Source organism: Mus caroli, unplaced genomic scaffold (genome assembly GCF_978045245.1).
Source record: "Mus caroli unplaced genomic scaffold, Mus_caroli_1 scaffold_4, whole genome shotgun sequence".
In the NCBI taxonomy this organism is placed as follows: Eukaryota; Metazoa; Chordata; class Mammalia; order Rodentia; family Muridae; genus Mus; species Mus caroli.
The window spans coordinates 22418777-22430781 of record NW_028227259.1 but is presented as its reverse complement, the minus strand read 5'-3'; the positions used below and the strand labels follow the sequence as shown (position 1 = coordinate 22430781).

At 39.2% G+C, this 12005-nt stretch overlaps 1 protein-coding gene across 2 annotated transcripts in view; it reads right to left on the bottom strand.

The window, feature by feature from the left end:
• The window catches only part of Klhl7 (kelch like family member 7), a 61012-nt gene that overhangs the window by 29518 nt on the left and 19489 nt on the right, over positions 1-12005 (bottom strand). For both annotated transcript variants that reach the window (XM_021163177.3, XM_029477286.2), the window contains exons 2-4: positions 5160-5262; positions 4322-4415; positions 3979-4103 (exon numbers count right to left, since the gene is read on the bottom strand). In XM_021163177.3, the coding sequence (XP_021018836.1) occupies positions 3979-4103; positions 4322-4415; positions 5160-5262 (322 nt within the window). The remainder of the gene's footprint in view (positions 1-3978; positions 4104-4321; positions 4416-5159; positions 5263-12005) is intronic.

The following is a 12005-nucleotide window of genomic DNA, read 5'->3' as shown; positions in this document are numbered from 1 at the left end:
AAGACAACTACAGTGTACTTGTTTATAATAAATAAACCTTTAAAAAAAAAATCCTTTGGTTACATTCTAAAGTGTCTGATTTACTGTGTTATTATGCTTTTCAATAAGCCTTTAAGTTAATTTCTGATATTTCTCTATTTTTTTTTTTTTACTCAGTTAACTTTCCAAGTGCTGAAAATGGTGCTGAAACAGATGCCCCTCTGAAGCCACCTGCTGCCTGCCTGCTGTGCGGCTGCCGGGGTCAGGCCCTGTGCACTTTTCCTTTTAGGACTCAATGTTTTCTATTGCTGGGGGTCAGTCTATGCAAACTCTTCAATTGGATTCATTCTTCTGATGACAGTAGAAACTTCTGTGATAACTAAAGTTTTGTTAATCAAATTCTACTTTTCCTAAGCCTGATTTTTTTTTCTGAGGTATCTGGGCAATTATGAGTTATCTATCACAGCCTCTCAAATTCCCTTTTTGCTTAAAACAACGAAAGCCATCTTGTTTTACTGGGCACAGTATCCTAAGCCTTTAATCCCAGCCCTCAGTGGGTGTGGGCAGGGGCAGGGGCAGGTAAATGTCTCTAAGTTGGAAACTAGCCCTGGTGTACAATACATATCAAGTTCCCAAGTCAGCCAAGGACATAGACCCTGTCTCAAAAACAAAATGTCAGCTTATTTCGCCATCACTAATAACCCTAGCCAGGATAATCTTACTGATGAAGCTGGTACTCTCATGACGTAATCATTCCTCGACAGTTAGAGACCAAACTTTTAAACATAGAAGTTATTATGTGGGACACTTCATACTCAACCATACTAGGACAGAAAGAGCAGTTTGGTTTCTGTAATCTACCACACCACTTATCCCTAAAAACATAAGTTTTGACGGTAACTACATAGAACCAATCTTCCACCAGTCACATTCAGCACACTCCTGCCCCTCCAGTGTGATCATTCTCTAGCTCCAAGCCATCCGCATCACCTCAGAGCCAAGTTCCCAGTCTTTAGAGACCGTGGCTCATGAGGCAGACCTGTACCCGGTCTGACACTGTCCTTAAGGTCCCAGTGACTTTTCCTTTGAGGTTTATTGCTTCTCCCACATGATCCCGGGGCTCCTGTCTCACACCACTGCCCTGCTTCTTCCTTTAATGGCTTTTTCATCTTTCAGTAATGGGTTTCTTTTAGTTACATCATGCATGAGACAGTTTCCCAATTGATCTTTAGTTTGAATTTTAGCGGTTATCTACTTTACTGTTCAATTTAATTAAATGTCAAGACTGAAAAAGCATAGGGCTATGCCCCTTCAAATATCTTCTATTTTTAATTTTCTTCCTATTTCTTACATTAAAATTTCCCTCAGGAGCTATTCATTTTGGCTGTTGAATGTTATTTTCTGTCTCTCAAGCTACTAGGCTTCCTTGAACTTTGTACGATTTTGTTTTATTTTGAGTCCAGGTCTCACTATACAGTCTAGGCTAACCTGCACTAGCTAAATGAACCAAGCTGGTCTTGAATCTGCCTCTGTTCTCTCAGTACTGGATTACAGACATATGCATCATCATGTGTAACTGAATTTTGCCCAATTCATTCAGTTTCCATGGGTTCCTTTAGCACTGTGGAGTTTAGATTGTGTAGGAATCTTGAGCAGCGGAGAAACAAAAGGAAATCTTAGGCAGGAGTTCTCTAGCTGGCTGGCATGACAGCTATGCTCAGATCCACAGAGAAAGCAAACAGAAGCAGGTCTTCTCATCCTACCTCTACCAAGTTACTGAGGGACTGTTAGACAAGGTCTCATACTGTAGCCCAGGCTGGCCTTAAACTAGGGGCTATCTTCTCATGTCAACCTAGGCCTAGTTGAAGCCTCTGTTTTTGTTACAGGCTTAGGTCCAGAATCAGGCTCTTTTCTAGGTCACTGTGGTCACGTTATCTATCAGCTTTGTTAACAGTGATGGCAGCTTAGCAGCAGAATGCTTTCCTAGCATGTACACGGCCCTGAATTCAATTTCAAGTACCACAAAAACAAACAGAAACCACATGTACTGGCTGGTTTTGTGTGTCAACTTGACACATCTGGAGTTATCACAAAGAAAGGAGCTTCAGTTGAGGAAATGCCTCCATGAGATCCAACTGTAAGGCATTTTCTCAATTAGTGATCAAGGGGGAAAGGCCTCTTATGGGTGGGACCATCTCTGAGCTGGTAGTCTTGGTTCTATAAGAGAGCAGGCTGAGCAAGCCAGGGGAAGCAAGCCAGTAAAGAACATCCCTCCATGGCCTCTGCGTCAGCTCCTGCTTTCTGACCTGCTTGAGTTCCAGTCCTGACTTCCTCTGGTGAACAGCAGTATGGAAGTGTAGGCCGAATAAACCCTTTCCTCCCCAACTTGTTTCTTGGTCATGATGTTTGTGCAGGAATAGAAACCCTGACTAAGACACCACACAAAATGGTAGCAAGAAATAGGCAAATGTCAGTATGTTCCCTGTAGAAGCACAAGACACAACAGACAGCAAAAACTCACCTCAGGTTCTACACACTATATTTTGTCCTATCTCTAGGACTTTTAAAAAGACATTTTTGTTTGCAGTTGATTCATGCCAATAAATTTATAGTGCTAAGGAGTTATTCCAAAAATGTTTTTTGAAATTTTTTATTTATTTATAGTTTATGTATCTGTGTGTCTGCCTGCACATGTATGTTAACTGTGTGTATGTGTGAAGGATACCCTGAAACTAGAGTTATAGACATGCTGAGTGTTAGAAACCAAACCTGAGACCTCTGCAACAACAGCAAGCACTCATCTCTCTAGCTTCCTCACGCCCAAGGGGTTGAAAGTAAATCCCTTCTGTAAACACATGGTGTCAGATTACTTACTTACTTGTACAAGGAAAGATAATTTAATATTAGGAATAAAGCTAGAAGAATAGAGCTGTAAGCTACAGTAGAGAAATGGGGTTTCAGCCAGAGAGCACCTGAGAGCACACAGCTCAACCGCAGGCAGTGTTGACTTCCTTCTCCCAGGTTGAGTCCAGGCTAACAACAATGTAAGCCATCAACTACAGCTCCTTTTCTGGACACCAGAGCAGTCTCATTTTTATTCCTTTCATCTGATGTTTATTCTTTTCTACAACTATCCTGTTTCCTTTCTGACTGCCTTCCACATTTCCCTCCCAGGGTTCACAGAATGTGTGCAGGAGTACAAGTGTCCTGAGGAAAGAAAGTATAGAAGTGGGACCCAAAAGGCATTTCGAGAAGGCCTCTGCCCAGGGTTCACTTTCCTGTCTTTCCCTTGAGTCAAAAATCTCAGCATTAACTCCGTTCCAGGCCTCTCTATTCCCTTGATTCTACTTTGTTCTGCCCTGGATTTCCAGCCTGCTCTTTCCCTGAAGCCTGTGAATTGCAGTAGGGTAGAAAAATGGAATTACACTAGGGATTGGCACTAAGGATCATCCCACAGTAAAATGCAAACTAAACTTAGACAGCTGGATTACTTTCTCCGATTCTCTCAAGGACAACTTATTTACTGGAGGCAATAGCTTCAAATGAAGAATTACAGCAGTGCTTCAACTAGCACCTTAGTTTATGATGTCCCTGTTTACAGTGACAGTGGAGAGACAGCATGGTGCTCCAAGCAAGCAACAGATGACTCCAGGACTTAGGTTAGAGAGGTTATAGACAATCTTCACTGAGAAATGTTCATGTTTTTCATATAACGCTACCACAAATGGATGGCACTCCTGTTCCTATCTTCGATAAATAAAACTAACTGTAAAAGCCATATTAATTTTAGAAAATAGTAACACTGTATTTATTGAGCTTATTGCTGCCTTCTAAAAAAGTTTCTTTTAAATTTTACGTTTAAGATTTAAAAATGTTTCATTGGATATTATCTTTAAGGTTAAATGAAGAGTCTTACCAATATGTTTTTTCTTTATTTAAAAACACAATGAGGATTAAAAAAATAAAATAAAAAAGAGCCAGGAATCTGGTATTTCTTACCAAGACAATTTGAAGCATCAACTTGTTCTTTCAAAAAATCGACACACATTTTCTTCACAGGTTCAATCTGGTACTGATTTGCTGCGTCTAACAAAGACTGAACATTGTTGCTATTCACAGAAATTCTGTAAGTTAAAGGGAATATTAATTTCACACAATTTTTAATTGCTTAAATAATATTACTGTGAAGTGTACTCTCCTATGACATTAGGATCCCTCTAATTCCTCCATTACAGTTTTTTGTTCTAAGAAGTCAGGAGCAAAACAATTTGTCACAATGATGTTTTTCTGTGTCAGACCCCAATTTTATTCCCCCCAAAAAGAATGATTCTTTTTAACTCACCTAGCAGTATAAGCAAATTCCACCAGTTGTTCAATAATATCAGGTTCAGCATCTTTGAGCTCTACTTCAAAGGACTTAGATTCAAGCATGTTAGCTAAAAGAAGAATAAACATGAATGATACCAGCACTATCACAGGTTTAACTGAGGAACCGGCCACGCCACGTTACAGTAAATACAGTGGCCACTAGGACTGTTATTTCTAGAGGGAATAAATACAAAAACTCTTTGTTAGTAGCACCTGTTGAACTGAGCTAAGAGCTTCCTCAAGTATAAATGAGAAAGACAGAAAACTAGAATTTTTTTTCCCTTCCAAGACCTAAAATAATTCAGCCTCACTCTTCTCTAATATCCCTCCAAATTCTCAGAGATAGGTAGGGCATCAAAGTCAAACCTTGAGGCAGGTTCATTATTTAAGTTGATGAAGATCACAGAGAAGAGGCAGGTGTCATGATGCACACCTGCAATCCCAGCACTAGGGAGTAGGCAGAGGGAAGAGGACAACTCAATGTTCCAAGCCCCGTCCTGGCTAGCTCCTGTCTGAGATCAACAAAACAAACCTCATAAGGCAATACTGAAGGGTGTAATCAGGCTCTAGGTTTCAGCTAAAAATAGACTTTTTTCCACTACAGTATGTCTCCTTTCCCTCCGTCCTCCACTTGGGGCTAATGAAGGAGCACTCACTGTGTGACCAACATCAGAGCTGACCACTCTCATTCTCTTTACTGTCTTGTAGCCTTAAGTTATAAAAAAGCTTTAAAAACTAGAAAAAAAATGCTTATTTAGACTCTACCCAATTCTCATAGAAAAAACAATAGTTTTTAACCTAAAAACACTTACTTGTGAACATTAAGTTAAAGAAGTGACTGGCTGCAGCCAGGACAACGCGGTGAGCGGGGATCTTTCTTTCCTGGACGGTGAGGATCACGTCACACAGTGTTCTCTAGTGGAGAAGAAAAGTATATGAAAAGGAGCTCACTGGTTGGAGCTCAGCAATAGTAAGTATAGCAAAGTAGGAACTACCAAATGCTGTAATGCCTGCACATATTTTCTACTTATATCCTTTCCACACACTTTAGAGAGCATTTGTCAAAGACTTAGAGTACCTGTTAGATAGTATCAACATTTGGTACTATACTTCCAACAGTCAAGAGAAACACAAGTTAGTGTATTAAAAGCAAGTCTGGTATATAAAGGGGATTCCAGGACAGCCAAGACTATAGAAAGAGACTCTATCCTGAAAAACAAAAGAGAAACAAACAAAACACAGGTCTGCAGAGCTGCATGGGCGGTACACAGCTGCCCAGAGCCTGAAGAGAGTCACTCTGAGGCAGTCTGGGCTGTATAAGGACACCCTATCTTGCTTTGACTGTCAATAGAAAAGAGTCTGCTAATCCTTCAGGGAAGCCAAAACTTTTTCCTGTCATAAATTCTAAGGCCTTTATTGTTAGCTTTCAACAGGGGAGGGGACAATTAAATGATATAATAGTATATGCAAGTTATAATCTTTCAAACACTGCAGTCTATATTTGATTTTTCTAATTTATCAATGCTTGGTAAAATCCAGAGAATATGGCACATAACCCAAAAAAGTATCAGGAACCAGAAAGGATTCAGACACACAGAGTAAATGAACTGACTCTTCAGCAATCTTCCCTTAAATAGCTGTCTCACAAACATCCTTTAGATAGAAGCTGGATAGCAGCCATTTCTAAACTAATTTCTGACCAAGACAACAGTAGTGACACTCTAGGCTGTAGAAAGAAAGTAGGCCTGCAATAACTTAATCTTCAAAAGGATGGGGAACAAAGGCGTACTGAAAATACATCAAGGGTTAACACCTTACAGATGACTTTTAAAGAAAAAGAAATGTCTTTGGGGGAACACATCAAAAAATATATTCACAACGAAGCTGAAGATATTCTAACCACTGGGAGGTAACATATTCCGTTATTCTTTTTTTATTTTATTTTAAGTTTTAACTGTTATGTGTATGGGTGTTTTGATTGTAATTATGTCTGTGTACCATATGACCCCTGAGGGAATCAGATGAGGATGTCAATCCCCAGGGATCGGGATGGTTTTAAAATGCCATGTGAGTGATGGGAATTGAACCTGGGTCCTTTGCTGAGCCATCTTTCCAGCCTCATACTAAGTGGTTTGTAAATCTTGTTACAAATCAATAATTTAGTAGCTTAGCAGATACAGTTTTTGTAAATTTTAAGTGTTTTCCTAAATAAGTATTTTACTAATAGTTTTTGAAAAATTGACATTTCCTACTATTTAGCTATTTTGTTTATGTGAGTACGCACATGCGTGCAGGCATGCGTATTCGTGTAAACATACATGCAGATAAGTATAGATGCATGGCCTGTGCATTCAGTGGTCAAAAAAAAAAAGGTTATCCATTGTCTCCCTCCTCCACCTACCTCCACTCACTGACTGAATCTCTCAATGAACATAAAGCTGGCTGTCATGGTGAGGCTGGACGAGAGGGCTCTCAGGATCAGATCTCTCCACCTTCCGCTCGGTTATAAACACATTTGCTCTGTGGGGCTTTTCTGTGGGAATTTGAAACCAGCTCCTCTTGCTTACACAGCAAGTGCTCTTACCCATTAAGCCATTCCACCAATCCTACTTTATTTTGTGAATAAAAATCCAAGTAAGATGCTAATACTTAGGAAAAAGGAAAGGAGCCACCCAAAGCAGACTAAAAGAGATACAGAACTTTACATTTACAGTCTATCTCAAAATTTGTTAATAAGTTTTGTGGGCCAGTACTTAGAATCTTGTGCAGATTGGTAGCCCCTAAAGCTATTGTTGCTTCCATAGAGAGCTGAGCTTTTAAAGGTTCACTGTCTGACCTATGTGGGTAGGGTGCAAACAAGCAACAGTCCTTGGGTGATTTGCCATATGCCATACTAAAATATGCAAAGTAGTGCACACTTCTTAACTATCCTGAAATACGTTAACTATAAAGATGAACAATGACAGAGGTTGTCCAGCTTATCTGATCTCTTTTAAATGGTTCAAAGACACAAATAAGAGAGAAACAGATACATCTAAACTGGACGTGGCATATCGCTGCTTATGATTATCATACTAGTAATCCTCACCTTCACCTTAACAGTACTATTGCCTTCTCAGAGATAAAGCCTTAGACAAAAAGTTTGAAAATTTATAAATCAGACTAAGAAAAAAGCTAAAACATCAGCGATGAAGTAAAATGGGAAATGTAAAATTTGGAAACAAGATTTAGAAAAAAATTCTTAATTTATAATCAGACTGCTAAGATATCAGAGATAAAACATAGGGAGAGAAAAAAAATTAAGGCAGACTTTGAGAAAGAAGAGGCTGAAAAACTAGATACTAGATTGGAGACCACAGAACAGAGGTTGGAGGATTCTTTGAATCAAAATAGAGAACACTCACAGAAATCCAATCTAGAATTCATAGTAAATCAAAAGAGACAGTTCCAGATGAGAAAAATCTACAAAGGCTTAAAGAATTAAAATGGCAGCCCATAAAGAGATAACACATTAAGCTAAGAATCTAGATTCTACTTAAGGGAACAATGCCATACAACAGATTATATGTTTCACTTAATGGAATTTAGAGTATTAAGATACATATGTGTTGATGCATCATACTATTTGATGTATATTCAGAATCCCAATAGGCTTCTGCCTTGAATTCTGAAAAAGAGGATTCTGAGATTGCACATTTAATAGAAATTATGATAATTATGGCTATGCCTGCACAAATTGAGACTGACACTATTCCAACATATGTCTCTAATAAACTGAAACAGTTCTTTACATATTCCAAAGTAGAGCATGTGTGGTTTTAGCACACAGTCCTACAGCACTGGTAGCTGTAGAAGACCAATCCCACTGTGAAGGCAATGCACTGACAGATGGAAGCTGAGGCTGCCTCAGCTTATGCACTCACTGGAAAACAACAAACATTTTTATATTCTATACTCCTACCGGTCAAACAATTACGGAGAGATCTAACAAAAATTTAAGAGAGATACTCATAGAACAAGATAATTTAAAAAATTCTTCTAGGGATAAATTAAATGATGTTTTGTTGCCTTTGAATCTTTTTCTTTTTTTTTCCAATTTTTTAATTAGGTATTTTCTTCATTTACATTTCCAATGCTATCCCGAAAGCCCCCTATACCCTCCCCCCCGCCCTGCTCCCCTACCCACCCACTCCCACTTCTTGGCCCTGGTGTTCCTCTGTACTGAGGCATATAAAGTTTGCACGACCAAGGGGCCTCTCTTCCCAATGACGGCCAACTAGGCCATCTTCTGCTACATATGCAGCTAGAGACACAAGCTCTGGGGGTACTGATTAGTTCATATTGTTGTTCCACCTATAGAGTTGCAGACCCCTTCAGCTCTTGGGTAATTTCTCTAGCTCCTACATTGGGGGCCCTGTGTTCCATACCATAGATGACTGTGAGCATCCACTTCTGTATTTGCCAGGCACTGGCATAGCCCCACATAAGTCAGCTATATCAGGGTCCTTTCAGCGAAATCTTGCTAGCATATGCAATAGTGTGTGAGTTTGGTGGCTGATTATGTGATGGACCCCCAGGTGGGGCAGTCTCTGGATGGTCCATCCTTTTGTCTCAGTAACTCCTTCCATGGGTATTTTGTTCCCTATTCGAAGGAGGAATGAAGTATCCACGCGTTGGTCTTCCTTCTTCTTGATTTTCTTGTGTTTTGCAAATTGTATCTTGGGTTCTAAGTTTCTGGGCTAATATCCACTTATCAGTGAGTGCATATCAAGTGAGTGTGACTGGGTTACCTCACTCAGGGTGGTATCCTCCAGATATATCCACTTGCCTAAGAATTTCATAAATTCACTGTTTTTAATAGCTGTGTAGTACTTCATTGTGTAAATGTACCATATTTTCTGTATCCATTCCTCTGTTGAGGGACATCTGGGTTCTTTCTAGCTTCTGACTATTATAAATAAGGCTGCTATGAACATAGTGGAGCATGTGTCCTTATTACCAGTTGGAACATCTTCTGGGTATATGCCCAGGAAAGGTATTTCTGGATCTTTTGGTAGTACTATGCCCAATTTTCTGAGGAACCACCAGACTGATTTCCAGAGTGGTTGTACAAGTTTGCAATCCCACCAGCAATGGGGGAGTGTTCCTCTTTCTCCACATCCTCGACAGTATCTGCTATCACCTGAATTTTTGATCTTCGCCATTCTGACAGGTGTGAGGTGGAATCTCAGGGTTGTTTTGATCTGCATTTCCCTGATGATAAAGGATGTTGAACATTTTTTCAGGTGCTTCTCAGCCCTTCGGTATTCTTCAGTTGAGAATTCTTTGTTTAGCTCTGTACCCAATTTTTTAATGGGGTTTTGAGCTCTTTTATATATTGGATATTAGTCCCCTATCAGATTTAGGATTGGTAAAAATCCTTTCTCACTCTTTTTGTGACCTTTTTGTCATATTCACAGTGTATTTTTTGCCATACAGAAGCTTTGTAATTTTATGAGGTCCCATTTGTCGATTCTTGATCTTACAGCACAAGCCATTGCTGCTATGTTCAGGAATTTTTCCCCTGTACCCGTATCTTCAAGGCTTTTCCCCACTTTCTCCTATATAAATTTCAGTGTCTCTGGTTTTATGTGGAGTTCTTTGATACACTTAGACTTGAGCTTTGTACAAGGAGATAAGAATGGATCAATTCACATTCTTCTACATGATGACTTCTACGCCAGTTGTGGCAGCACCATTTGTTGAAAATGCTGTCTTTTTTCCACTGGATGGTTTTAGCTCCCTTGTCAAAGATCAAGTGACCATAAGTGTGTGGGTTCATTTCTGGGTCTTCAATTCTATTCCATTGGTCTACCTGTCTGTCGCTGTACCAGTACCATGCAGTTATTATCACAATTGCTCTGTAGTACAGCTTGAAGTCAGTCACGGTGATTCCACCAGAGGTTCTTTTATTGTTGAGAATAGTTTTTCCTATCGTAGGTTTTTTGTTATTCCAGATGAATTTGCAAATTGTCCTTCATAACTCAGTTAAGAATTGAGTTGGAATTTTGATGGGGATTGCATTGAATCTGTAGATAGCTTTTGGCAAGATAGCCATTTTTACTATATTGATCCATGAGCATGGGAGGTCTTTCCATCTTCTGAGATCTTCTTCACTTTCTTTCTTCAGAGACTTGAAGTTCACTTCCTTAGTTAGGGTCACACCAAGATATTTTATATTATTTGTAACTATTGTGAAGGGTGTTGTCTCCCTAATTTCTTTCTCATCCTGTTTATCCTTTGTGTAGAGAAAGGCCACTGATTTGTTTGAGTTAATTTTATATCCAGCTACTGCACTGAAGCTGTTTATCAGGTTTAGGAGTTCTCTGGTGGAATTTTTAGGGTCACTTATATATACTGCAAATAGTGATATTTTGACTTCTTCCTTTCCAATTTGTATCCCCTTGATCTCCTTTAGTTGTCAAATTGCTCTGGCTAGGACTTCAAGTACTATACTGAATAGGTAGGGAGAAAGTGGGCAGCCTTGTCTAGTCCCTGATTTTAGTGGGATTTCTTCTAGTTTCTCTTCATTTAGTTTGATGCTGGATACTGGTTTGCTGTATATTGCTTTTATTATGTTTAGGTATGGGCCTTGAATTCCTGATCTTTCCATGACTTTTATCATGAAGGGGTGTTGGATTTTGTCAAATGCTTTCTCAGCAGCTAACGAGATGATCATGTGATTTTTGTCTTTGAGTTTGTTTATATAGTGGATTACGTTGATGGATTTCCATATATTAAACCATCCCTGCATCCCTGGGATGAAGCCTACTTGGTCATAATGGATGAACGTTTTGATGTGTTCTTGGATTTGGTTTTTGAGGATTTTATTGAGTATTTTTCCATCGATATTCATAAGAGAAATTGGTCTGAAGTTCTCTTTCTTTGTTGGATCTTTCTGTGGTTTAGGTATCAGAGTAATTGTGACTTCATAGAATGAATTGGGTAGAGTACCTCTGTTTCTATTGTATGGAATAGTTTGAGGAGAGTTGGAATTAGGTCTTCTTTGAAGGTCTGATAGAACTCTGCACTAAACCCATCTGGTCCTGGGCTTTTTTTGGTTGGGAGACTATTGATGTCTGCTTCTATTTCTTTAGGGGAAATGGGACTGTTTAGATCGTTAATCTGATCCTGATTTAACTTTGGTACCTTGATATCTGTCTAGGAAATTGTCCACTTCTTCCAGGTTTTCTAGTTTTGTTGAGTATAGCCTTTTGTAGTAGGATCTGATGATTTTTGGATTTCCTCAGTTTCTGTTGTTATGTCTCCTTTTTCATTTCTGATTTTTGTTAATTAGGATATTGCCCCTGTGCCCTCTAGTTAGTCTGGCTAAGGGTTTATCTATCTTGTTGATTTTCTCAAAGAACCAGCTCCTGGTTTGGTTGATTCTTTGAATAGTTCCATTTGTTTCCACTTGGTTGATTTCAGCCCTACTCCTCTTGGGTGAATTTGCTTCCTTTCGTTCTAGAGCTTCTAGGTGTGTTGTCAGACTCATAGTGTATGCTCTTTCTAGTTTCTTTTTGGAGGCACTCAGGGCTATGAGTTTTCCTCTTAGGACTGCCTTCACTGTGTCCCATAAGTTTGGGTATGTTGTGGTTTCATTTTCATTAAACTCTAAA